This window comes from Centrocercus urophasianus, unplaced genomic scaffold (assembly GCF_019232065.1).
Source record: "Centrocercus urophasianus isolate 14NV4802_14NV808 unplaced genomic scaffold, USGS_Curo_1.0 seq_25, whole genome shotgun sequence".
In the NCBI taxonomy this organism is placed as follows: Eukaryota; Metazoa; Chordata; class Aves; order Galliformes; family Phasianidae; genus Centrocercus; species Centrocercus urophasianus.
Window position 1 is genome coordinate 10,005,429 of NW_024884811.1, and position 25,599 is coordinate 10,031,027.

General features: G+C 37.3%; 1 protein-coding gene across 2 annotated transcripts in view; it reads right to left on the bottom strand.

The window, feature by feature from the left end:
• Positions 1–944: 944 nt before the first annotated feature.
• Positions 945–25,599, bottom strand: part of IL31RA (interleukin 31 receptor A) — a 40,932-nt gene continuing 16,277 nt past the window's right edge. For both annotated transcript variants that reach the window (XM_042825906.1, XM_042825907.1), the window contains exons 5-16: positions 24,976–25,160; positions 22,919–23,070; positions 21,429–21,594; positions 19,636–19,718; positions 18,662–18,878; positions 17,147–17,329; positions 14,297–14,398; positions 13,091–13,237; positions 10,702–10,842; positions 9,385–9,478; positions 7,892–7,970; positions 945–7,360 (exon numbers count right to left, since the gene is read on the bottom strand). In XM_042825906.1, the coding sequence (XP_042681840.1) occupies positions 6,749–7,360; positions 7,892–7,970; positions 9,385–9,478; positions 10,702–10,842; positions 13,091–13,237; positions 14,297–14,398; positions 17,147–17,329; positions 18,662–18,878; positions 19,636–19,718; positions 21,429–21,594; positions 22,919–23,070; positions 24,976–25,160 (2,161 nt within the window). In that variant the 3' untranslated portion in view covers positions 945–6,748. The remainder of the gene's footprint in view (positions 7,361–7,891; positions 7,971–9,384; positions 9,479–10,701; positions 10,843–13,090; positions 13,238–14,296; positions 14,399–17,146; positions 17,330–18,661; positions 18,879–19,635; positions 19,719–21,428; positions 21,595–22,918; positions 23,071–24,975; positions 25,161–25,599) is intronic.

Consider the following 25,599-nt stretch of genomic DNA (forward strand, 5'->3'; position numbering starts at 1 on the left):
ATCCAAGGGATGAACACCTCTCCTGTGAGCACAGGCTGAGAGAGCTGTGGCTTTTCAGCCTGGAAAAGAGAAGGCTATGGGGAGACGTGAGAGCAACCTTTCTGTATCTAAGGGGCTATAAGAAAGAATGGGACAGACCCTTTAGCAGGGCCTGTGGTGACAGGACAAGGGGAAATGGTTTCAAATGAAAAGAGGGGAGATTTAGACTGGGTATAAGGAAGATGTTTTTTACAGTAAGGGTGGTGGGGCACTGGAATGGGTTGCCCAGAGAAGTAGCAGATGCCCTGTCCTTGTGGACATTCAACGCAAAGCTGAACAGGGCTCTGAGCAACCTGATGTAGCTGTAGGTGTCCCTGTTCATTATAGGGGAGTTGGAGGAGATTACCTTTAAAGGTTCCCTTCCAACTCAAGTGATTCTGTGATTACACAACTGGGAAAGATAGTGGCCAACTTCTCTCTTTGAAATCAGCCTGAAGGCAATGCAGGGTCAGGCAAACATGTGGAGTCATTTAAATACAAATGTCAACATAGAAACGCCCAAAGTAAACAAAAACAACCACAGTACAACTCCTTTAAAGGTAATGACACAGAGATCCATCCCCATGGATGGATCTGCCAACAGTGGGAGTTGTTCCCATGGGTGTGGGAGGAACTGAGCACTGCAGGCACAGGCAGACACACAGCAGCAGCCCTGGGACTGCAGTGGCACAGGGGGCACACACTGGCACAGGGTGGCACACAGCAGCACAGTGCAGTTTCCAGGCGCATGGGGCATAGGCATCACTATCCCCTGCTTGAGGTGGCCCTGGCAGTACATGGGCACAGAGAACAGACTTCAGCTCAGGGCAGGAACCTGGGGAGCACATGGGCAACAAGCCTGGGGCCGAGGCACTGCACAGTCCCAGCTGGCAGGTGATGCCAGAGGGAGCAGACAGCTGGTTTTGGGGCAGCACACAGTGCAGCATAGTGGAGGTACAGCAGTAGTGGGTGCTGCCCTCCTCCTTCTCCCTTCAGAAGGGACAGAGAAGGCCGCGAGTGTAGAAGGAGAGGTGAAAATGAGCACAGACTGAAGCCGTATGAGGCAATTGGCACCAAATATGATTCACAGCTTCCTGCCTCACAATGCCTGTGCAGTATGAAATCACGTTAAGATGGCACCGTGGAGAGCTTCATCACCAGTGCAAAAGCAATCAAACCAAAGGAAAGCAAAAGGAGGGAAAAGGTGGTCCTCAAAAATGAGCAAAGCCAGCAGTGTAACAGTGAAGAACACACTGCAGACAGAAGCAAATACAGGGATCATGCTGGGAAATGTTGGCTCTCAAAAGAAAGCAACGGCCACAGAGGCTGTGGGAGGGAAGGGGTCCGAGGTGTGGGGCAGCTACAGAATGAGCTTCCTGTTAAAAAAGACACTGTGCCTTTAGGGTTAATTCCTGTATTCGGAAGCTTTTTAAAACATATGTTTTCAATTAGAAAAAAAGTCAGAATCCCCAAAAGACCACGTGCAGACTCAACAGAGAAGGGCTGCACAAGGATTTGTCCCAGAGGTGTGCAGTGCTCACTTCATAGAAAAAAGGGTAAGAAGAATAGTCCAGATTTTGTCACATTATGGCAGAATTTGCTGTAGTTTGATTCCGGAGCCTCTCCAGCTCCCTTTCTTCAGGCCGAAGAGTTCCTTTCAGTGACATTCCAAGTGGACAAGGCAGAGCACTAACCCTGATTTTAATCTCATGAGCTTTGTTTCTGGCATCCCTGAGTACAACTGATTAATCCCATGGTTACGAAACACAGTATTATTTCTTCATCAGAATCCACCGCACGTACAGTTTCTCGTCTAATGGAGAAAATTCTGCTGTCTGATCCTTGGCAAGGGAGTACGGCATTCTCAGGATAGCAATGGCAGATCCAGGAAATTCAGGCTGCTTTTCTGAGAAATACTCACTGCAAAGCTTCTGTTCCGTTGACTCAGTCACGGCAATCTAGAAACACACACAAGTTGGCTCAAGAGGCTTTCAGCAGTCCGGGGCTAAGCAATGCCTGAAGAACAGGAGGAAGGCTTCCGAAAAACATCAGTGGCGTTCATTCAAACTTGAAAGCGTTGCCCTCATTGCTCTGAGCGACTCGTTAACACTAAAGCGGTGCTTTGGAAACAAGAAGTGCCGCACTACAGCGCAGCTCCTTCTCCCGTTGGGCTGGGGGATCCCACAGCTCAGCCCCACAGCTGAGAGTCCCGCGGGCAGAGAGCAGGGGATTGGCACTGCCTGCACTGCAGGGCACGGCGCCAGTGCACCGCGAGCTTCCCTAGGCTGCTCCACTGACTGCGTCCCCATAACCCTTCCTAGAAGTGTGCCATCCTGTTAAGGGCTGAAGAGAGTCAAAGACACTGGATGAGCAAAGTACAGCACTAACACCTCTGCACTTACTTCTCTGGCAAGTTTTGTTTTAAACAAATTTAGAGAATAAATCTACACCATACATACACACATCTGCTTCAGTTCATGTTTTGATATGCTATTAACAAAACTTCATTCCATGAAAGAACATTTTATTCAGATGTCTGTGCCAACTTCCAGACTGTCGCTGTTCATTCTTCTGTTCTGGTTTCAAAATAGCCAGCCAAAAATAGTTTTGAGTTAAATTAAATAGCAAGATGGCAGAAAAAATGATTGTTTACTCATGGAAAAACGACAAACAATAATCATAAGAAAGATTTTGAAACCGAAAAAAAAATTCACTACAATAATTGCGTCTTTCTCGAATACTAAAAAAGACAACTTCTTTTAAATAACAGAACAGCAAAGAAGGAGGAAAAACAAAGGCTAAATAAATGCTTCTCACACAGAGCCCTGCTCCTAAGTTATCAGACTGGGACACACAACAAGTTCACAAAATCAGACCTCATGGTTAGGAACAATATTACAAAATGAATGCATAAGCCCCTCTGTTGGCTCCACTTACAAACACTGTTCTCTGCATGTAGGACAGAACAGTGCACACAAAGCAACCACTTTATGCAACACTATCTTTAAGATGGGGCGGCCGCAATGAATAGCCGTAAGACAGGCTCATCACAATAACTTATTACAACCACTGTGCTTACTCCTCTTTGCGTGTTTACTCTTTCTTGCTAAGAGGCAAAGGATAGTGCTATTAACAACTACCTAGACTTACCAGCTGTTGGTCCATACAGCTGTGGGCTCCAGACTTAGACACCGCGAGGATGCGCCCTGCTTCCTGCTATTAACATTGACACAGAGCAGCAAAGCGAGCCCTTCACTCTCCTTGCAGAGTACTGGAACCCAGAGCTACACAGAACGCTAGCTCCATCACACATTTCAGCCTGTTCAAAATCAATTTTGCACAATCTTAAATCATGTATATGTTATATAAGCTCTATCTGTTAAACGTTAAGTAACCTTTGGGAGAGTATCTTAGCTCAGTATTTCAGAATAGCTGCTAGCAAAGCATAAAGCTGTTAAATAAATTTTCACAGATTACCTCTCGCAATAATAAGTATGACATTTGCTGTTAAGGCATTGTTTTGTGCACATAACCACTGAGATTGCTTGTTACAAAAACATCAGGATATTCAATCTTTAGCATCCTGATATCTGGGCTGGCAAGGTTAAAATGCTATGACCTAATGCTTGAAACCCTGTGGCTGTCAAAACAAAGCCCTACAGCTCAAATCTGTTAAGGGAGATTTCAAAATTAAAATCTCAGATTTCTCAGATGAATTAGAGTTTCAGGTTATCTTCTCCTGTGATATTTCTAATATTCAGCAGCATAAGATCAGAAGATTTGGTAATGGCAAAGGCTACCAGCTGAAAGCTCGCTCTCATGACCACAGCATGCTTGCATGCACCACAGTACAAGCTGCAGACCAAACGATCCCCAGAATGTGTTCCTCCCAGCCTTTTAGAGCACCACTTTGAAATATACCCAACACAGCCAAACACCACTGCCCTAAGATCCTTATTTGCAAACATCTGCTCAGCTTAACCATGAGTCTCTACCAGCTGCAATCACCAAGCATTTAAAGTGATTATCTTACTACTGATCTTAGTAACTATCTGTGTGATGGGAGCACTGGAAGATAACATCTATACTCTCACTGTAGTTCAGGACTTCAGCCTGCCTGTGCCTCAAGCTTCTCAACCACCCATACTGCTGAAGTGTTGGTTTGCATTCAGCAGAGAAGGGAACAAGCCCACTGCTTTCCCACATGGGAAGTGCAGAGGTACTGACAGAGGTGAGGAAGACAGCCTTGGACTAGGCACAGTCATCCTCCTTCCAGCACCACATGCTCAAGTCAAGGCACGTATTGAAACAAGAAGCCACACCTGAACAGCAAAGAACAGCAGAACATCAAATACGGGAAAGACACAGATTAGTATTTCAGGTTAAAGCCTGGGATCCTGTGGGCTTTTAGGCAAGACTCCATGCATATTTTAGAATAAAAGATCCCAGCTTGCAATCTCATCCATTCTGATGAACAATGGGCATCAGCAATATAAATTATACAAATAGGTGCAAGTTTTGCTGCACAAACAATAGATTAATTGTGATATTTCTCTGTATCTGGGCTCAGACACAACTACGCATGTATTTATATGTACAAAAGCAAATCATTGGACAGTTTCTCAGAGGAACTGTTATAGCTTCATAGATGACATATCTGTATAATTGCATCTCTTCTGCTGAAGCTATACTAGCTTGCAACAGCAATGAAGCCAGCTCATTGTCTCTTCCTGAAAGTCTACATCCCGAGACACTCTGCTTTTTACACACTACAAGGAAGCAAACTGTGAATGTAACATATAAGCTTTCCTTACTTGTGAACATTCAACACACTGGAAAACTGTACTGCACACAGATATGAAATAATATGCTGCCTACTGTCTATATAATTTTGTTGTCATCACCACAAGACTTCAGTGTTCTTATACAAGCTTATTCAGTAAAAACAGGCATACATGCAAAAAAGTGCAGTATCTGTCTGTATCTTCCTGTAAGGTCTGAAATGTTTACAACCATTATGGAAATAATAAAGGGAAAAAAATCAACACCCATGCCAGTAATTGCAGATGAGTTGTACCTACAGAAGAAGCCTATAATGGGACCAAATGGTGGTAAGGTCTCAGGTCCTTCCTGCCTGTCCTGAGAGATTACTAGCATCAACATGGTGGGTTGTATCTAGAACACATCTTATGCTGTTAAATCTCAAAGCTGTATACAAACACAAAGCCTACAGGGTTACTGTGCAAAAAAATGGAACATGCAAATGGAAGCAGGATTGAAGTAACTGTACATAGGTGACATGAAACCATTTGCTGAGGCACAGGAACAGAACCTGCGAGTCCCTTACATGCACTGTGCTCAGATTCAGGCTGTGTCACATTCAATATCAAACTTGGATAGATATCAAACTTGGGTAGAAAATTCAGCTCTTCTGAACAAGTTCCCACTCATGATCAGAAGTTGGAACATCTATCTCAAGAAGTCATCAACAATCTCAAAAAGAGAAATCTGTTTATAACAGATATGCTTATATCACTTTCTAGGAATATTAAAGTATAACATAGCATTTGTAATGAAATATACACTGTGGCAAGAGAAACATTAAGTAGCCAGAGCCAGAGCAGACCATTTGCCTATGCATCCAAATCAGCTGTTCAGCAGCAACCACGCCGTCTGTGGAGGTGCATCCACAGGAATGCTTCCTTCTCTCCCATGAATTCATTAATACTGCATTTTTTTTTTTCTTATTTAGGGGATTTTAATGGACATTTAATGGTCATGTAGCGTGAGAATTTTGTCTGTAATTGGTTAATCTGTTAATGTCTGGGGGATTTCCATTTGTAGAATTTGAAATTCTGGGGGACTAAATGTTAATTCTAAACAACTGAATGTTTAATTTAGCTTTTTTTTTTTTTGCTTTTTTTTTTTTTCCCCCCCAGTTCATAATACCACAGCTTCAACTGAGAACAGTTTTAAACTAGGAGAAATTAAAGGCACAGTAACAAGAAGATAAGAAGATATCATGCAGTAAACAGCTAAAAAAAGCAGCGCCAAAGAAGCACAAAATACAGTGAATGACTGAAAATGAGAGAAAAGGAAGGAAGCAGGAAGCCAACACAAACCTCCCTTTTCCAAAGCGCAGACAGGTCAATAGCATGTACATGACATATCCTCTCATTAAAGATATGGCAACCATGAGCCAAACTGCTGATTTGAGAGGCAGGATGCACAAAGATGATTACCAACTATCTGTGAGATGGGAAAACAGTACACATAAAAACTAGATCCAAAATAAGCATGGGAAAAAAAACAGTAAAGTTGTTTTACTTCATGTAACTTAAGGAAAAATTTGGGAGATGTTGGCTCTGTTCAAGTTTGTGCACACTGCCCCAGCAGTGCTCATCTATCTGAACTGGTTGCCAAGGGGGAAAGCAGCAAGCTACTTGCACTGCTTGGTGTTCTCAAAGGGAAAATCGAAACGAAGAACTAAGAAAAGCTACGTCCTTTGCCTTACTACTGACACATTTCTGTGGTTTAAAAAAATAAAAAAATAAAAAATCCCCAGCAACTCTGAAAGTGAAGCTTCACAGGAATAAATACAGTACGTTCATTACCACACAGCTGTTGAAGGGAATAGGGTAATTTCACAGGAGGTAACCACGACCACCCAGGAAACACATACAAAAGCAGTGCTACCAGGCTGGGACTTCACAAGGAATTATTTCCTCTGCTAATGAGCGGTTGCCAGCCCAACCATGTCCAGTGTTATATAGGATTGTCCTACAACATTTTGTCGAAGTCCAGGTAAAAAAGTTGCCTGGCTTTTGGGTTCATTCTTGCTGTGTTCTGAGGAATTCTCAGAAACAAGAAATTCTCTTGTTTTAACAGAATTTCTAAGGTATGGATTGAACAGGCTTTTTCCACTGAAACCTTCTCTGTTTAAAACTTCTTCATTATCATTTTCTTCATTTTTAATTGAGATCTGTTGGGAATCACATAAATCATCCTCCAGCATTTTGATGGGCTGAAGTTTCTTGGATGGTATCAAAGCTGAATGTATTTGACTTTTGAAATCTTGATCAGTGATTATGTAAGGCATGGATGGCAAAAGGTGCTTAGCAACTTCCTGTTCTTCGTTGTTGAGTATCTTTCCCTCACTATTTAGCAGAGTTAATTTGTACTCAGAGATATTCTGTGCCTCATTTGTATTAATGTCAGTACTTCCAGAAACACATTTTTCACAATCCATTAGTAGTGATCCTTCATGTTCTTCTTCAGGAAAACAATCTTCCAAAACACTGATGTTTTCCAGGCCTTTGGTTTTGTCCTCACACGCCACTCCCTTTGAAAATGAATTATTCTGTCAGTGTAAAGGTATGAATTTGAAAGTTACATAGAGATAGATAAATTATCAGAAGACTATATAATATATGAAATATTGCTGGTTTAAGTGCATCCCAGCACATGCAGTTAAATGTGAATGAGTATTTAAAAAAAGACAATGTTATTCTATCCATTTGCTAAATACTTTCACTTCATGCTCTGAACAAACATATACTGTTTCCCACTCTAACCAACTACTGTATGGACAAAATTTAAAATTCATAGATTACACTTGCTATTGAATCTTGATCAACTCCATTCAAATATAAAGTATAAAAGTATAAAAACATCAGTGAGGATATATGCAAACAATTAAAAAGATGCATTATCAATTTTGAGTATATGGTGCACTACAATTTTTGTGGAGAATGGAGGAAATATGAAGATGTGGAGATTTCAGTCAATGATTATAGTTAGAAAACAACTGTCACAAGTGCTTGTCTTCTGCACATTTGATCCCCTCTTTAATAAATAAAACCACATGTGTTACCATAGCTGCATCAACAGGCCACTGCACTGCAACGCTCTCTGCAGGATTGGGGACATCAGGCCAGCAAACCTTTTTAAACCTGTCATTAAAAAGGATGTTTAGTCAATGTTGAAAAAAATAGATTTTTTTAAATCTACAGAGACCGCAGAATTAATGGTTAATGCACAGCAGTCAATTTTCTGATCATACAACACGCTAAATAATAACATCCCAAAACAAGGCCATATACAAAAACTGTTGTGGTTTTGTTTCTGGTAGTTCTACAGAAGAAAAATTCCAAATCAACTAAATTACAATCTACTGACAGTATCCAAAGCAATATACCACACAAAAGCATCACTGAGTTCTTATTTTAACAGCAGATTTAGAACAGCTTTAAGTGAAGCAGTACCTTATAGTCCATGACAGCATGGAGTCGTAGACAAGAAAGAAAATAGTTAATTCATATTATGTTTAAGTGAATCAAAACTTGGCCAGAGCTTGACTTTTCACATCACAACTTGACCCACAGCAGAATATGAACTCTAAATTACATCTCAAAGCATGGGATAAAAGTGTAGTTTCTTTCTTTTATGAAAAATCAGAATAAACAATGCAAATGAAGATGTGAAACTGCTGGAAATCACAGTTATCACATCAGCTGTACTTATAACTACATACTATGTTTATCTATCTACCAACTTATATCTCTTTAGAAGTTTTCATATCTTAAAACCTTCCAAAAGAGTTGTTACTGTTAAGCTTATTATTAAGCTTTGTCCAAACAACCAAGTCATTCTTCAGGCTAAAGAAAAACACATTTTTAACCTTAGCAAATCCTCACAGCCATCTCTGGGATATTGTATCCCTGACTTCTGAGAAATCTGAAATCTGGCTGGGGGCTTCTCTGACAGTAGAAAAAACGAATTACAGATCATATATAAATATGGATTCAAATCCATGGATCAAGCATACAAATGCTTTCACATGATCAATTTTTTTAGTTTATTTACAGTGCAAGGAAAGTGTATATAAACTAACCAAAGTAATACTAGCATAGCTAAGATCAGCAATACAGCTTAAGTAAAATGTGTTTTAGTGGTGTGCTTGCAAGACATATATTGAGTGTATGGGAAGCTTTCTTAAGCATTATTATTTCAACACATGAATTAAATTATACTTTTCTCACTTGAGAGACCACAGAACTGCAACTAGCATATAACATTTTCCGTAGACTGATACAGAGCACCAAATCCATCTCTCTCTCTCTTTTTGTTTTTTAAATGCACTTTCTGAAATTAATATTTACTTTTGGTCTATAGCATATTAACTGGTGTTACAAGATAATCTGTAAGCTCAGTTATTTGTTACTCCATCTGCCAGCTATACTTTCCTAGTTTGACACTGGTATGAAAACCAACACGGAAGCATTTTGAAAATAAATAAAAACTTCCTTTTTATAATTTAAAATATATTGACTAGATTCAAATTTAGAAGACAAAAAATGTACTTACAGCTGCTTTTTCATAATGCAGGTTATCCAAAGGCCTACCAGAAACAACATGCTTAATCCAACTGGTAGAACAATGAAAATAACATCTTCTTTATCTTTAGAGGAAAAAACAGATGGTCATCATTTCTTCCTGTATTCAACAAAACAGCTGATTTTCTACATCAAAGTCACCTGGTTAGCAGCACTGTAAAGAGCTTTGCCAAAATTAATCAAAATTACTCAGAATACTGAATAGTACCCACAGTACAATGTGTGAAAAGTTGAGCATTTTTCCTCCAACTACTAAGACAGAAAAAGAAGAAAAAAAAATAGCATTACACAATAATCCAGCCTGGAGTGGACCAGCTCACCCTGTCCAACATAGAGATCAGAATCAGGTTGTTTAGTCCTGTGTGAGTGCCAACCACTGACTGCCATCCAGGATGAAAAGCCTAATTCATTTCTGGGTACTTGATGTTTTCGAGTAGCCTAAAACCACTGTATAGTGACACTGCCACTTGTTACTACTGGATAAATTTTACATACAGTGCCAGACATGGGTTTTAAATATGCTTAAAATACAGTTATTCTACTGACTGAAACATACTATACAGATTTCTGAGCTAGCTTCCAAGTACCTACCAGAGGCAGGTACAGACAGCAACAGAGATCAGAATTCAGCACAGCCTAACCTATCTGGTATGTGAGTGGCAAAGTAGCAGAAGAATTTAGCAGGCAGAAAATAAAATTAGCTTCACATCTCATACCGTGTTCAAAGGCAACTAATGTACTTTCTTCATATTTCAGTTCACATGTACACGTATATACGTATTTCACTGTGACTATATGCAACTATAGATACGTATACACACATGCATGTGTGGAAAACATTCCTCCAGAAGCAGAAGAGAGAAAGCATCTGATTTTCTGCTTGCAATCATCTTATTAATCCCCACAGTAAAAAAGTTACTCAGTGCATAGTCATTCTAAACCTAGTATCTTGGATGGAAATATCTACTTTCTGATCAACTGTGAGACATTCTATCCCATAACTGATGGCATAGAAATAACACGTTGATCCCACAAAAAATTATAGCATTCCACAGTTTTATTGACAGCAAAAAGAAAAACCCATGGCTTTTTGACTTGTCTCAAAGTTTAAGTCTGTAAAGATTTCCAGTGAAATCAAGTTAAATTCAGCTCATGTCAATCATTTTTACTTGCTTTAAGATCCATTTAATAAGTTACTCTAACAAACATCTAAACAAAAAGAATCCTACATTTATTACCCCCAAAACTGCTTTCAAAATAGCAGAGACTAACCTGGAAAGCTACTTACTGAATTTTAAAGTCTTGAATGTTTTTGGCTCTCCACTGGTTCCACCAGCTCTGTTGCTTGCCATGACATAGACCGTGTATTGCGTATTAGCCTGTAAAGACTTCAGCGTGTATTGTAGCACATCGGAGTTCACTGTTTCATCTTTTAAGGAAAATATTTATGTCAGTAAACACACAAAACAGCAGTTTTTTCCATTTCCATAAGCTATGGAATCCAGGCTAAGAAATTAAAACTTTAAAACAACTGCTAAAATTTGTGCTTCTGCAGCTCATAAGATTTGACTATATTTCTAACAACGCTGCTAGACACCAATCATCCAAAAGAATGCAATCTACTGGCCCTGGATACCACCTCCCCTAAAATCAGAGGAAATTAGCAAATTTTCTGTTGTCAATTACTGGAATTAATATGGGTATGTTTTACTTTAGAAGTATTTTAGACAGGGCACATATCCTAACATTTTATGTCTGCGAACTAATAAAGAATACATTCATAACGTGGAATTAAAACATTTTCTGGTGAATTTAGTCTTTGCCAGTATATTGTTACTCAGTCAAATTAAGAACCACTGGGGTAACAGATATGTTGCAATATATCCTGAGAATAAATAAAGTACATTTCCCCTAAATGAAGATGGGGAAAATGAAGTCCTGGAGTTAAAAAGCCATCAGTGAGATCACCTTGGCACATACTTAGAGTTCTATTTTCAGATGTGACAAACAAATGTGACAACAGAAAAGCCTAAAAGAAACAACATTATAGCCAGGTTTTGCCTTTCAAAATTAACTTACATGAGCTGCTATTTAAATCTGTTTTTTTAAGAAGCTAATCTGAATCCCTGGAATAGATATGGTCTGTTTCACATGAGAAGCTTTCCAATGCCTTACACATTATGCTTTGGTTACAGCTGCGTGTGGGAGAATGACCCCACGCAAAACATTCAGTAACTAATATGGCATAACTCATTCAGAAATTAACATGGCAAGAATAATTGTACATTGAAGGCTCAATCTGACAGAAACTGTCACAGCTTCTTTCTAATTTACAAACTGTCAAATGCTTGTGCCTTGGCTCTGAACTGGTTAACCAGAAGCAACTGAAGACATGCCAAGATTTATTAGTTTGAGGTTATTTTAAAAAATATTATGTTAGGTATCTGCTAACAGCAATGTCTGAAGCAAAGAAGGAAAAGAACTGTTTCTAAAATATTGAGTGATACAACAGTACTCTTAATAAACCAAGCAGGAAGAAGAAAATTAGGTCACATAAACACTTCTTATAAAAGATTTTACAGAAATTATTGGTATAAGTCTCAAACAGAATTATATTGAAAACTTGCATGGATACTACTCATGATACGTGAAACCAAGAATATAATCAAAAAGTTATGCTGGCAGCCTACATAGCAGGAAAGCTGTATCAACCACAGAATATTAAGCACACTTGAAGAAATTAATCTAAAAAAATATGTCTGAAGAAAAATTTTCTTGGCAGCTTATTTTAGCTCTGTGACTATCATTTACTATTTTGCTTTTATTATAAAAATAGTTCTAATAAAAAAATTCCACCATACTGTTCCAGAAGGAATCCTTCCAAGGATGTGTATGGAACTTACAAACTCACTGAAATCTCATGAACTTTAAATCCATGAATTTGCACAGGATCTATGCCTCATTAATGTATTCCATCTGCACTTCATCTCCTCTACCAGTTGTTGTGATTTCTTTAACTGGCTTCAGATATGTCATCACAGACACATTTAAAATGAAGAAAGACTAGTACTTATGCAAGAGTGGAAAACTACAAGTATACAAGTATACAGCAAATAATAGTTTCTGATTTGGCATAACCTTGCAAAAATTTCATTTATTTATTTATTTGTTTATTTACATTATGGAGAACAAGCTGCAAAAACTCTCTAACATATGAGCTGCTATCCATCCTGCTCTCCGGAAGAGAAAAGGAATGATAATGCTACCACACTCTGACCAAATTAACGCTGAGATCCATCATATTTGCATACGATGGACCCTCAATGAAGCACAAAGGACAAAGTGGTTAGCACAACTGGCTGCACCACCAAGGGTAGTACATTAGCAGTAAAAAAAAATTTTTTTAATTATTAACATCAAGCAGTGCTGTACAAAATAAGTTCAAAACTGATAAAGAAACAGAACAAGACTAGACATGCAGTACTAAAGGTAGGAATGTTCACTAGCATACTTATTTGTTTCAGTTAAATCTAAAAATAGTAAGCTTTATGTAAGCCATATTTAATATCAGTATTTTCAGACACATTTATGACATACAAGAACAAAGTTTGCTATTAACTACAGAGAGCAGATTGTCATAACCCAGTCAAAAGCTTTGACGTTTGATGTATACTTACTCAATTCTTTTCCACCTTCAGGTTTATAAAATATTGTGTAGTTGTTGATAAAGCCATTTCTTTTATCTTTTGAAATCTCATTCCATTTTATTGTAACTTCATTTTTGCCTGGGAAACCCGTATCAGCCACAGGGCCTTCTGATGGCTCTGCACCAGAACATTGTAAATTAGAAAAAGAAGTGAGTTAGTCTACCTGTCAATATTATCCACATGCTATTTCACTCATACCCATAACACTACCTAATGTAAATGTCTTACGAGTGCTCTGATACAGCCCCTAACTTTTCCCACTCTTCCCAATGTTTACTTCTGATAATATATCCCCATGTCTATTTTGATCTCTGCACATTTCTTAGCCTTACTGCATCCATATATCTCAAGACCGCTAACAGGCTCTGTCCTCACAACATCGTAGAGAGGTAGCTCACAACTCTGAAGAAAAGTGCTCACTGTGCTTCAATTTTTATAAAACTGATGTCTGCCAACATTCAATGCTATCACAGCATTCAAATCACAGTTGTGCTAATAAGTGTTACTCCATCACACAGCACTCTTTTATCTTTTTTTAGTAATTAATGTTTAATCCTGCATTGTACGATGTGTGCATGCACACTTATGTAGGTCTATATCCACAAACAAGAGAAAATTTTCTCCAGAAATCTTTAAATTATCAGTAAACTACACTCTTACAGCTGGCTGTATAAATCACCATATTCATATTAAACTTCTACTAATAAAAAAAATCTTCACACACACACACAGTTTCATCTGTGTTTCTATTCAGCTACAAATGTCACTGCTTATCTTTCTTTTATATGCAGGACATCACATACACTATTACAATATAAAACCTAACAATAAGCATGATTTTCAAACCATTATTTTAATCTGTGAGAAGAATGTCTCATTCACAAGCACAAGTAGCACAGTCATTTGCATCACTGAAATAAAGCCAAAATATATACCTAAATGCAGCTGCAACATTTAAGAGAAACCCACAACTGTTCCATGTTTGTAGCTGTACTCTTTCCATGTACTCTGTATACAGTACATAAAATTTACAATGAATTAGTGGATTCATGCAGCACTGTACTATTTTCCTCATCATCCACTTCTCTCCTTCAGTAACACCAGTACCAAATTTCATAAATAAAATACACCCTAAGAGAGAGACTACTTTTCACATTATTGGTTTTAAATACATACTTTTTTCTTGAATATAAGTTTGTATGGAATATGGAGCTGCTACTTTATTTCCATCAATGGGATACACTGACATGTTGTAGCATACAAATGATTTGAAGTTTTCTGTAAAGAAAAAAAAGGAATATTTGCATAGATATAACATGCACATAACGCACATAACACACAACTAAAGGAGACTCAACCATGGTGTCTTCCTAGGTGGATAGTAAATGCGTATATACAGTTTTGCAAGTACAGAATATATTTATTATTTCAAGTATTCCTTACAACATTTAACAGAAAGAATTCTATTTTGTAAGATTAGCAGCATTCTGAATCATTTTTCACAGGAAATAGATTGAACAAGTAATTATTCTTCAGCTTTATATAGTTTCCATATATGAAGCCACTTCCTCATCCCTAATAGTTTGAGATTTTTGGCAGAAATTTTTATTTTCACATCATCATTATAAAATGATCATTTCAGGAACATTTTCAATTTCATAAGTTAGGTTTGCTGCTCTGCAGAAGAGCTTTGTTTTTTGAGCCCCAGCTCATAACTGCGCATTGGTCATCCAGTTGTGCTGACTGTAGATTTACCTCTATGCATCCTGACTCACAGCACAACCGTACAAACGAAATCTCTGCACTGGACTTTTATAGTCTTCAAAACATAGTTCAAGTCTCAGGAAATTATGTTATGCCAAGTAATCAGCAGGATGCACCTCTCTACTTAAAATAACTCATCAACTCAGGGAGGACTCATTTGTGGTTTTATGAGAAGCTTAGGGGTTTCCTGTGCCACTCCTCAAACTCAGTGAGTATGACTCTATAGACAAACCCATGTATCAGCTTTCCACTGCTTTTTCAGTCTCTTACACTTATCACAGCCCAACACAAATGAGGATGGCCCACATGTTATCTGTAAAAGAATTCCACAAATAAGAGAATTAGGCTTGAACAGACAAATTACACTACTTTTCTAGTGTAACTTGTCTCAAGGTAACCACGATGTCCCAGTTATGCCAAGGAGGAAGACACTTTGTTAATTAAGAACACCTGTAAGTTCAATTTATTCCTTACAGTAATTTGTAGAATAGCACAATTTTCAGCAGAAGTGTCAAGAGTAAAGAGTCAAGTCAATTTGTTCTAAATGTGTACTGCTCTTGAACTTTATTTTGAGGAGATTGTTGTTTAATTTGTTTTACTATAGCTTAGCTTCATATATAGAAACACTATATACAGCAGTGTCATCTGTGCCAGTAAGACACATTTCAGAAGCAAGGTAAGCACTCATTAACAAACCAGGTGTTCCTTTTTACTTTAGAAAAATGAAGTGTACTTCCTTCCTGAAGACTTCAGGAATTCTTCTTGCTAGATGTAGAACTCAGAAGGATCCTTACATGAACAAAAGCAACTTTCAAGTTTATTAAATTTAAGTTCACTAGTGGAGAACTAAAGAAATAAGAATCCAAGCCACATTCAAGATATATCATGTACTAATTCAAACATTTTTACAATTGCTCCTGTGTTTGTAAAATAAAAACAAAGGAAAGATGCCTGTCATTACCTACAGACAGCACACAGTAACAACACACTCACTCTGATATTAACATTCACGGTTTGCCACAGTTTTGTCAGTACATCATAAGGCCACTGAAACCTCTGATGAATACCTTTGGTCATAATACAGAGGTGATTATAAGATACTTAAGACAGCATATGGGAGCTGTTAGGCCATGGCCTGAACCAGTGATTGAACACCTGGTGAAGGAACACAGCCAGCCCTGAGAGCACAAGTGGAAGCAATTCACCTGTACGACTAGAAGGGGTGGGTCTTGGCTCCATCCCTCCTCTCATTTAAGGGATGGCAGCTGCAATGGAAGTATCTCTATTTGCAGATTGCCTCCTCTGGAGAACTTTGTGAGCTCTAATCCTCAGAAATGAATAAGCAATAACTTATTTATTTAACTTATTTTTAACTTTATTTTAAATTTTATCTTAACTTATTTAACTTAATAACTTATTTTATAAATAACTTATTTTATTAATAACTTATTTATTACTGGATTGTCACTGCTACCTTTCTTAGGTTTGAAGCTGCCACTTATCCTTACAAAGAGGTCGACCAATCACTCCACTTGTTTATTTTGAAGTAAAATTCTCTTTGAAATTCTTTTACTCTCTAAAACACATGAAAACACTGTCTTTTCCCATCTCTGAATTCAGTATTTTTGCTCTAGATTATTCTGCTAGATCTGCTGTGCATCTGTCACAGGCCAGAAGACAGTGAAAACGTGGCATCTGTAGCCTAATTTATACAGGAACAAAGACAATCTTGTGTCAAAATTTGAGGGATAAAATTACTGTTGAACAACATGCAGCAATTTCAGTAAAGCATAAAATAAGGCTGTTATTATTTGGTCTGTGTAAATCTGCAAGAAATCAAATCCTTCAATATTGGATTGCTATCTTTCAAATATCAGTGTTCCTATGCTTTATGTGCCTAATGTGATATGGCTTGAAGTACAGAAGTCTGGTTCAGGATCAAGAGTGAAACTCTCAGAGGCAATATGAAAGCAGATGACCAATTCCTGTTAACTTATTTAAAAGCCAATGAAAGTTAGATGTTCTGTTCTTTCACTTTTTTTTTTTTTTTTTTCAAGCACACGTTAACACATACATGAAAGGGATTCACTTGACAAAAAGCAGAACAATAATGTTAATTTCAATAAAAATAGCTGCTTGCAAATTCAACCTCATTGTTCTTTCTTGTCTTCATCCAAATAAATACACGTAAGTATCTATACGTACATAGAAGCATACATATTTGTGTCCATTATTACAGCTGTAACTTGTAAATGAACGTACTTTTGTTAGGTTTCCACTTTGTAGAATTTGATATATACTGCCATGACCTACTAAAAGGATCTGTCTCCATTTCCTCATACCACTCAACTACATACTCGGTTACTTCTGGTTTAGAGACTGTCCATTCCACAATCACTTCTTCCTCTGTCGTAAAGGTTCTCACTGCTTCAATCATTTGAGAAGCTAAAAATGTAACAGAATGTCATCAATTCTATCTTTCTAGAAACTGTTTGCACAAGAACAATTCAGTCACAGCAATCTGAGATCACTTAGCCAAAGTTAAGAAAAACTGACTTTACAACTACATGCACATATATCAAAAATACCTTATAATGAAGCATATAAGAACTATAACATTGAAAAAGAGGGAGGGACCAAAAAAACAATCAAGACAGGACGTAAAGAAATTTACACAGAATCAAAGAGCCCTTCTCTAATAGGATCTAAATTTCACAGCTTATTGATTACAGTTAGTGCAGATAAGCAAGTTTTCGTTGGGGAATCAAATGGCAATAGGAAAACAAGTAAAGAAAGTCAGCAGGACTGTTATGTGACAGTGAAGCAAAAGCAGACTATCAGCCTGTAGAAAAATCAATGGAAATCTGACTGAAAACTTAAGTGAGGAAAGCAGAAGGGGAAAAAAAAGACCTGGCAATACAAAAATATGAGTATATAGAAAGAAGAAACACAGCATGGAAAAAAACCAGAAATGTTTACTGAAGGATATGGAAGTGGACAGAGGAGTAGTCAGCAATCTCCAGGACGTGATGACAACATGTCTGCATATCCAATTTTTCTGATTAGACTGGAATTTAATTGTGCAATTCCAGAGAAGCACTTCTACAACTGATGTAGGAGAAGTGATTCACCAGTGGGCCAACTGCAACCTTTCTCCCAGACCACAGGTAGTTTGCAGGATATTGCAATACAAGGCTAACAAAGATACCTGATTAAGCATAAGAGCTATATTCTTATTAAGCATAAGAACAATGTGCACGGGAGTGCGCAGAATGAGGTGTATATAAAACAAGCATGTTTCTCTCTCCACTTCTGTTAGGAACTCCTATTAAAATGGGAATAACATCAAACATGGTGCAATAATGCCCTGAGGTAACCAATTCTATGGTCTAGGAGATGGTGAGGTACAATTTGATGATGCTGTAAATGTATTTGGGAGATTCAGGATTTGAACAAAAATAAAGTAACGCAACAGAAATAATAATGCATCAGAAAATGCTGGTATTTTAACAACGATACTTTAAAACAAAAGTCCCAACAATAATCTTCTGCACAAGAAACATGGTACCTGACAGCAAAATACAACCAAAGAAACGCTACTGTTCCAGTAAAAGTTAAGAGACTACATAGTTTTACGTATAATATGGCTCTACATATGGTTCAAAGACAAAAGTCCTTAGCACGATTTTGCTTCCACTACAATAGAACTTATGCAGATTTCAAGAATATCATTTGCTTGTAATGAGAAAAATATATTGCAATATTAAAAAATCTTACATTTTTCATCAGTGGATGGAATCCTCAAAATAGCTGCAGGAGAATTTCCAGCAGAATTATAGGCAGTAAGAGATATTATATATGCCTCTTCATTTAAAAATAAAGTAATTTTCTTATCAGAAGTGAAGCTTGTCATTTGAAGTGCAGCATTATTTTCTGGAAAATACTGTATTTTGTAGCCTAGAATTCTCCCATGGGGTGGCAAGTTGCTTAACAGCTATTAAAAGAATGTATTAGTAAATTTTTCACAGTGTTATCTTTATAATCAAAATTATATTCTTATTAAAGAATATAGAATCTCTATAAATAAAAAATACCCATGTTAAAAAAATATGGCAAAGGGTAGTTAGGGGGATGTTTCAGTTATTAGAATGCAAATATATGCTAGCTCACAAGCAGTTCATCATCTTGCTTCTCAATACAGGTTTCTTAGAACATCTCACTACTTCAAAACAGCATCTCTAGAAACAATTAGCATTGTTAGAAATGATACTGATAATTTTTCCTTTGACATATTTTATAGTGATATTTTGCTCTAAGAAGATACATTAGGAAATCACAAAAGAGAGTAGTTCTTAAAAACATCTATCAAAAGTTATCTTACAAAACTGTACCTGAAATCACCAGAAAATCCAAAAATTACACTGCAGCATTAGAGAAAACTACAACATAAACCTAGTCATTTGTTTCAGTAATTTCATTACATAAATATTTAGTTTTACTAAAAGACTATTGAATTTAAATGTGAATTTAAACACAGCATTAGTAAACTGCATTGTTTAATATCAGTTGCAAGGATTTTCAATCAGATTTTCTAGTGATCTGAACACAACGAAAACCTCTTCTTCTGCATTTACAACAAAGCTCTATTAATCTAGCCCTCACTAAATCAAAGCCTTTCCACTTCTACTTTGGTTCAGGAAGGGTGTTGTTGTTCGTTTGTTTTTCTGATGGCAACAAAAGAGTGTATTTACCTTCCACATAAGATACACGGATCTGTTTCCAGATGGGGTTGAAGACTCAATTACTCTCCATAAATCCACTTTTTCTGAAGGAGCTATTAAAAAACAACAACAAAATTCCTGAAATCTGTTGTTATAACTGGTCAAAGGGATGCCTCATACCATATGACATTGTGCTCAGCAAAAAAATCTAGAGAGGAAACAAAGGACCGGATGCTCAGAATGATGGCATCTGTCCTCACTCACCTTGAGTACAGTGCACAGGTTTCAGCACCATGATATAAGACAAAGCTATCAGACAATCTCCAAGGAAGGACCACAAAGAAGGAGAAGGGTCTAGAGGAGAAGATGTATGAGGAGCAGCTGAGGCCTCAGGGTTTGTTCAGCCCATAGAAGAGGAGCTATGGGGAGGCTTCATAGCAGCTGCAGCTCCTCAGAGGGTGCAGAGCACAGCACTGAGCTCTGCTTTCTGGAGACAGTGACAGGAAAAGCGTAGAGCTGCATCAAGGGAGGATCAGGTTTGGTGTTAAGAAAAGGTTCTTCAGCAGAGGGAGGTCAGGCCCTGGAACGGAGTCCTCAGGGCAGTGGTCATGGTCCTAAGCTGCTGGAAAATGCTCTGAGATGTAGGAATTGGATGGTCCTGGTTAACCTAGCACACATTAAAGGATGCTTGAGGGGCCCCATGTTGTCATCTTCATGGTCATCATTGCTGTTTGCCAATTTGAGACCAACCTCTGGACGTTGCTCAGTCCCTCCCCACCCCCTGCATCCCTTCTCCGCTGCCAGCTCAGAACAGACCTTCAAAACAGACTGGTGATCAATCTTTTCCTATCTCTCTTTAACTCTCATTCTTTCTCCATTTTCCTCAGTTTTCTCTTTTCACTTTTTTTCTCTTACAAAATTATTAAGTAACTGCGAGAATTGGTTTGGCTTCTTAAAACTCGTACCTCTTACAAAATTGCTAAGTCATAAAGTTGTTAAGTACTTGTGAGATTTATCTCAGTTCCTTAAGTTAGCCGCATGGCTTAAGATAGATTCTAAGTGTTAGAGTGACAATATTATATGGGGGATAATTGTAATATGTCAATTCTCATTAAAACTGATGATTGTGCACCTCTGTATATTGTTTTATCTTGATCTAACTGGTAGTATTTGTGAGTCTGCTCACTTTCTCCCGCGCTCATGCACAGGAAGTGACATCTTTGTGGGTTCCTTGCCAACTCAGGATATTGTAAGATTCTGTGTTTTCATGATTCCCAAGTAACTGTTATGCATTATGAGCCCTGCTGTCCTGGAAGATGGGAAGTTGTGAATGATCTCTCTGTGTTGTTTTGCTTGCTTTGCTAAAACTTTGGCTTTATCTAGTAAATTGTCTTAATGTCAACCCTTGAGCTGCCTTGCTCTTACCTTTCCAATTCTCTCCCCCTCTCTGATACAGGGTAAGTGAGCGATCAGCTGTGTGGTGCAGGTTTAACTCTGCCTACCAGGGTTAAACCACAACGTGTTCTACAGCTGGCAATTTATTTTTTCTACTTCTTAGTTATTTTATTCTATGTAACCATTAAATTTACATTTCTTCTAAATCTACATTTCTACAAAATACATTTCTTGTACTTTCATTCTTTCTACTTTCCTCTTCTGTATTTATTTAAAATGCACATTAGTACTGGTTAAATAACAGAGTTATAAATTCAATAGATTGATTAGCTGAAAATAATTTTCTATTATTAACTCACAATGCTCCAAAGTATACCCTCAAGAAAAACAAATGAACAAAAAAAGAAAACACCATATAGTTGGCCTACCTTTCTCTTCTGTACTTGCTGTTTCCTCTTTACACCAGTCACTCCAGAGTTTTGATTCAACACTAATACACCGAATGGCAACCAAATACTCTGTGGAGTCCCACAGACCTGTGAGATTATGTGTTGATATCTCTTCTCCAGAAGCCACCATAACAGTGTCAATTTCCTGAAATTGATGCATAAACAAAAATGGTTAGCTATAAAATTGGATGCAGACACATGACCTGGCTTTAAAATACTCATGATGAAGTTTTGACCTTTGGCACATCTCCTGCAAAACTCAAAATCACTTGGTTTTTATTTCAATTTTTGTGTGGTATCTTCATTCTTCCCATAAAACTCTGGTTCCTGAAAAACTTTAGCCTAAAGTAGATCAGAATCGACTGACATGTGACTTGAATCACGTGCAGCTCCCAAGAAGTTCTAGGGCAGCTGTGCTAGAACTTGAGGTGGTGCTGGGTAGCTGTAGTTCCTAACAACTAGGAAGCAACTGAGTATTGCTAGAGCTAAATATCACCATAATAGCCTGGATACAGCTGGAAACATCCTTTATGAGGCAACGATCACCTGAACATACTGAACAGATCTTTTAAATAAACTTTCTAATATACACCATAAACCAAAACCATTCTGTCCATCGGTTCATTCAGGAAATTATATCCTAAGACCAACAGCTAAGATGCTAATTAAAAAACACGTTAGCGTCAGGAGCTTCTTTCAAGCTCCAAGAACTTCTATTAGTTACACTGATGATTTTTTCTATTCTTTGCCAGTATTGAACATACAATGTGTAAAAAAAAAGATAAGAAGCAATTGGAAATGATGATAAAAGCTTGTTATTTTAGTGGAGGATAATTAGGTATGCGTTCAGTTCGTTGTTTTATTGTCTAGGATGAATTTTCCTTTTGGTCAGTACATATTTTGATACATACTGTACTTCTGATATTTCTGTGAATGGCAAAGGAATGGCCTGTTACACACAACTAGTCGAGATGTCATTTTTGCTTTGTATTCTGGTAATGAAAACAACATTTACTTCCAACCATAGTAGATGAATCAGATTAAGATGAACTAATTTATATATTAATTTTCAAGCATACCAAAGTACAGATTTTGCAAGATAGAAAATAAGTAGGTTATTTTTCTGAGTCTGTCTTTCTGAATGAATGTCTGTCTTTCTCTTGAATGAAGGACGGCTGTAGGGAAAAACAATATTATTTAGACTTTGTCTTATTTCAGATGGCTTATTTCATGCTTCTCAGTATGAAAGTGATGATTCCATTCACAATCTTACTGTTTTCCATTCCAAATTTAATAAGGTTTTAGACAGGCGGCTTTTTTTTTCTTTATTTTAGCTCATTAAAACACATGTTTTTTTACACATTGTATGTACACATTTCCAATTGCTTATCTTTTTTATAGTCAGCCTTTTATAGCATTATGAAATTAGTTACAGAGCCCACATTCAAAAGAGAACAAGAGCAGTTTACCGATGAGTTCGAATACAAGTTTCTGTATCGAATCTGGCATTTTACATCCAGTAAGCGTGTACTTTTCTCAGGTATCTTCCAGGTTACTGTAAGCAACTGCTTTATACCAGCATATTTTTTTAATGAAAGTATTTCAGGAGGTTGAAATCTCTCTAGAATGGAGAAACAAAAGAAAAAGCGTATATAAATATCAGAACTGGTCTATGTGTTTTCCAAGAAGTTTAACTACTATCCCAATTACATACAGTCCAACAGAGAATTCATATGATGGTGCATTTTATAGACATAACTCTATATATGGGAAATTATTTATAAGAGATTGTACATGTAATTGAAGCTAACAAAATCACTCTCAAACAGATGTACAGGTTTCTCCCACCTGTATCAGTGCTGAAGATATCAGAATCTCTTCTCACAGACAACAGCAGGGAAAAGAAAAGAACCGGTGCTCAGTTGCTAAGGTCAATTTCTAAATGCACATGGGGAAATAATTCTGTCACAAAGGATTTCAGGGCAAGAGCAATGTGAAGAAGACAATGACAAAATGACAAACACAAAAGAGAGATGACTGATACACAGGATGTGGAAAGCAACATGGACCCACAGCAAATCTGAACACAAGGCATAAAGGCACACAAGGCTGGAGAGCTGATGAAGTGCTGCATCAAGAATACACAAATAAAAGAATTACAGTAGTTTCCTCTGAAACAGCACTGTTAAGCCTCTTGAGTTCTTAACACTGACTTTAGGACTGGCTCTTCTTGACATTTCTTTACCACAGCTAAAACTTGTACCTCACATAACTTCCTGTGTGCTACGTGTGGTACAAGCAGCTGTTTCACGCCTGAAAATCACTGAGGAGCTGAATCTGACACACAGGATTTGAGCAGAAAAATAACATCATTGTAGTTTAGTTGTTTATATTCCACAAAATCCAGCTCGGGGCAAGCCTTATAACTGGGACTCATCCTAGACCCACTCTTCCCACCAACATCTCGTAGAGAGCCACCAAATCCAACGCATCACAGCAGCCTGTCGCTCACACTGAAGAAGAAAGTATTTAGAGGGATGTACATTATGCAGGAAAGAGTGACAATGCTGACTTCACTCTACTGAGATCAAAATCTTGAATACATACACCAGAATGAGTAAAGGAGAAAGCAGTACAGAAGAAGAGGGAGCCAAAATAGTGCTACAACTCCTGAGACCTGCAGAACGCGTGTTTTTTTTCACATTCCTAACCAGAAAGTAGAATAGTAGAATAAACGAGAGGCAGATCTGGCGATATGACAGTATCACCATTCATTTACAGCCAGACACTCTACTGACACCTAGTACTACTCAAAAACACAAACAGTTCACGTACCAGTTATTGTAGGAAAGAATTTTAGTATATTGCCTTTACTCATAGATTAAAAAATGCTTCAGTAATTTTTGCCTTATTGCAGACATCAGCTAAAATATTGCTGGAGTTAGATATTCCAGGTATTCTGTATTATGAATACAAATTGCTAAAATTTGCTGTCTTTTCCTAACAGTTCAAAGAATTTTACATAGAAAGACAATCAGCTAAAACATATGGGGAGATTCACTTGACTAAACAGGAAGCATCCAAATTTTCAGAAAATTAAAAGGAATTAAGCATTTTATTAAACACCAGATGTCATTCATTTCAGACACTTTGCAATCTCACAGTTTAATCTTTTAGATAGTCAAGTGTGGAGTCAGGACTTGGATTCAATGATCCAGTTGGGTCTCTTCCAACTTTAGATATTCTACTGTTCTACGAATTTTAACTACCAATTGAAATGAGTTGTTCATTCAAAAGAAAACCAATACAAAACTAACTGAAATCTAAAGAATTATTTCAAAACTTTATAATGGAAATATTTTTTTTTCATAGAGTTTTATTCTACTAAAACTAACTTACTGTACTTTACACAATTTGTTCAGGATTCTCGAAGCTGTATTTACAGAGAAAGAAAAATAAATGGGGAAGATGCCATTAGTTCAACATATATTTTGTTTCTGCTTTTATTTAACTCTTTTTTAATTACCTATTTCTTCCATATTTATAGGAACACAATCCGATGAAGCTTCACCCAAAACATTTTCAGCTTTCACTTGAAAACAAAGATTATCACCAAATGGAATATTTGGGTAATGAAATGAACATGACTCAGTTTTGCTTCGGCAGACAGAGATCTTCATCTCCTGCATAATTGGACCTTGTACACTCATACTAAAAATTGAAAAACAGGAGAAATAACAGGAGTTATGCACCAGAACATTTTCTTATAATAACCCTCACTGATTGTTAGGTTAGGATTTAATTATTACTTCTATGTTTTCAAAGTTGCTGAATTTCTTTACCCAGGAAAACTTCCTTAGGTGATACATTTGTGCAAGAAATACTGTTTCATAACTGCACTGTTTCTGCACTCACTCTATGAAAACAAGAAATAAGGCATATGAATAGCCCACAGAGATTAAATTAGTAAGACAACTTTCAAGGAGTAGCAACAAAAAGTAAAAAATACTTAATTCGCATGTTATTATTATTTTAGGTAAGAATCAAAGCAGTGAAATAACCAAGCAAGTCCACTTAAGAGGTTTTATAAAAATACGTATGCAGATACAGCCCAAAACACATCCCACATTGCAAAGTTACGAGATAACCA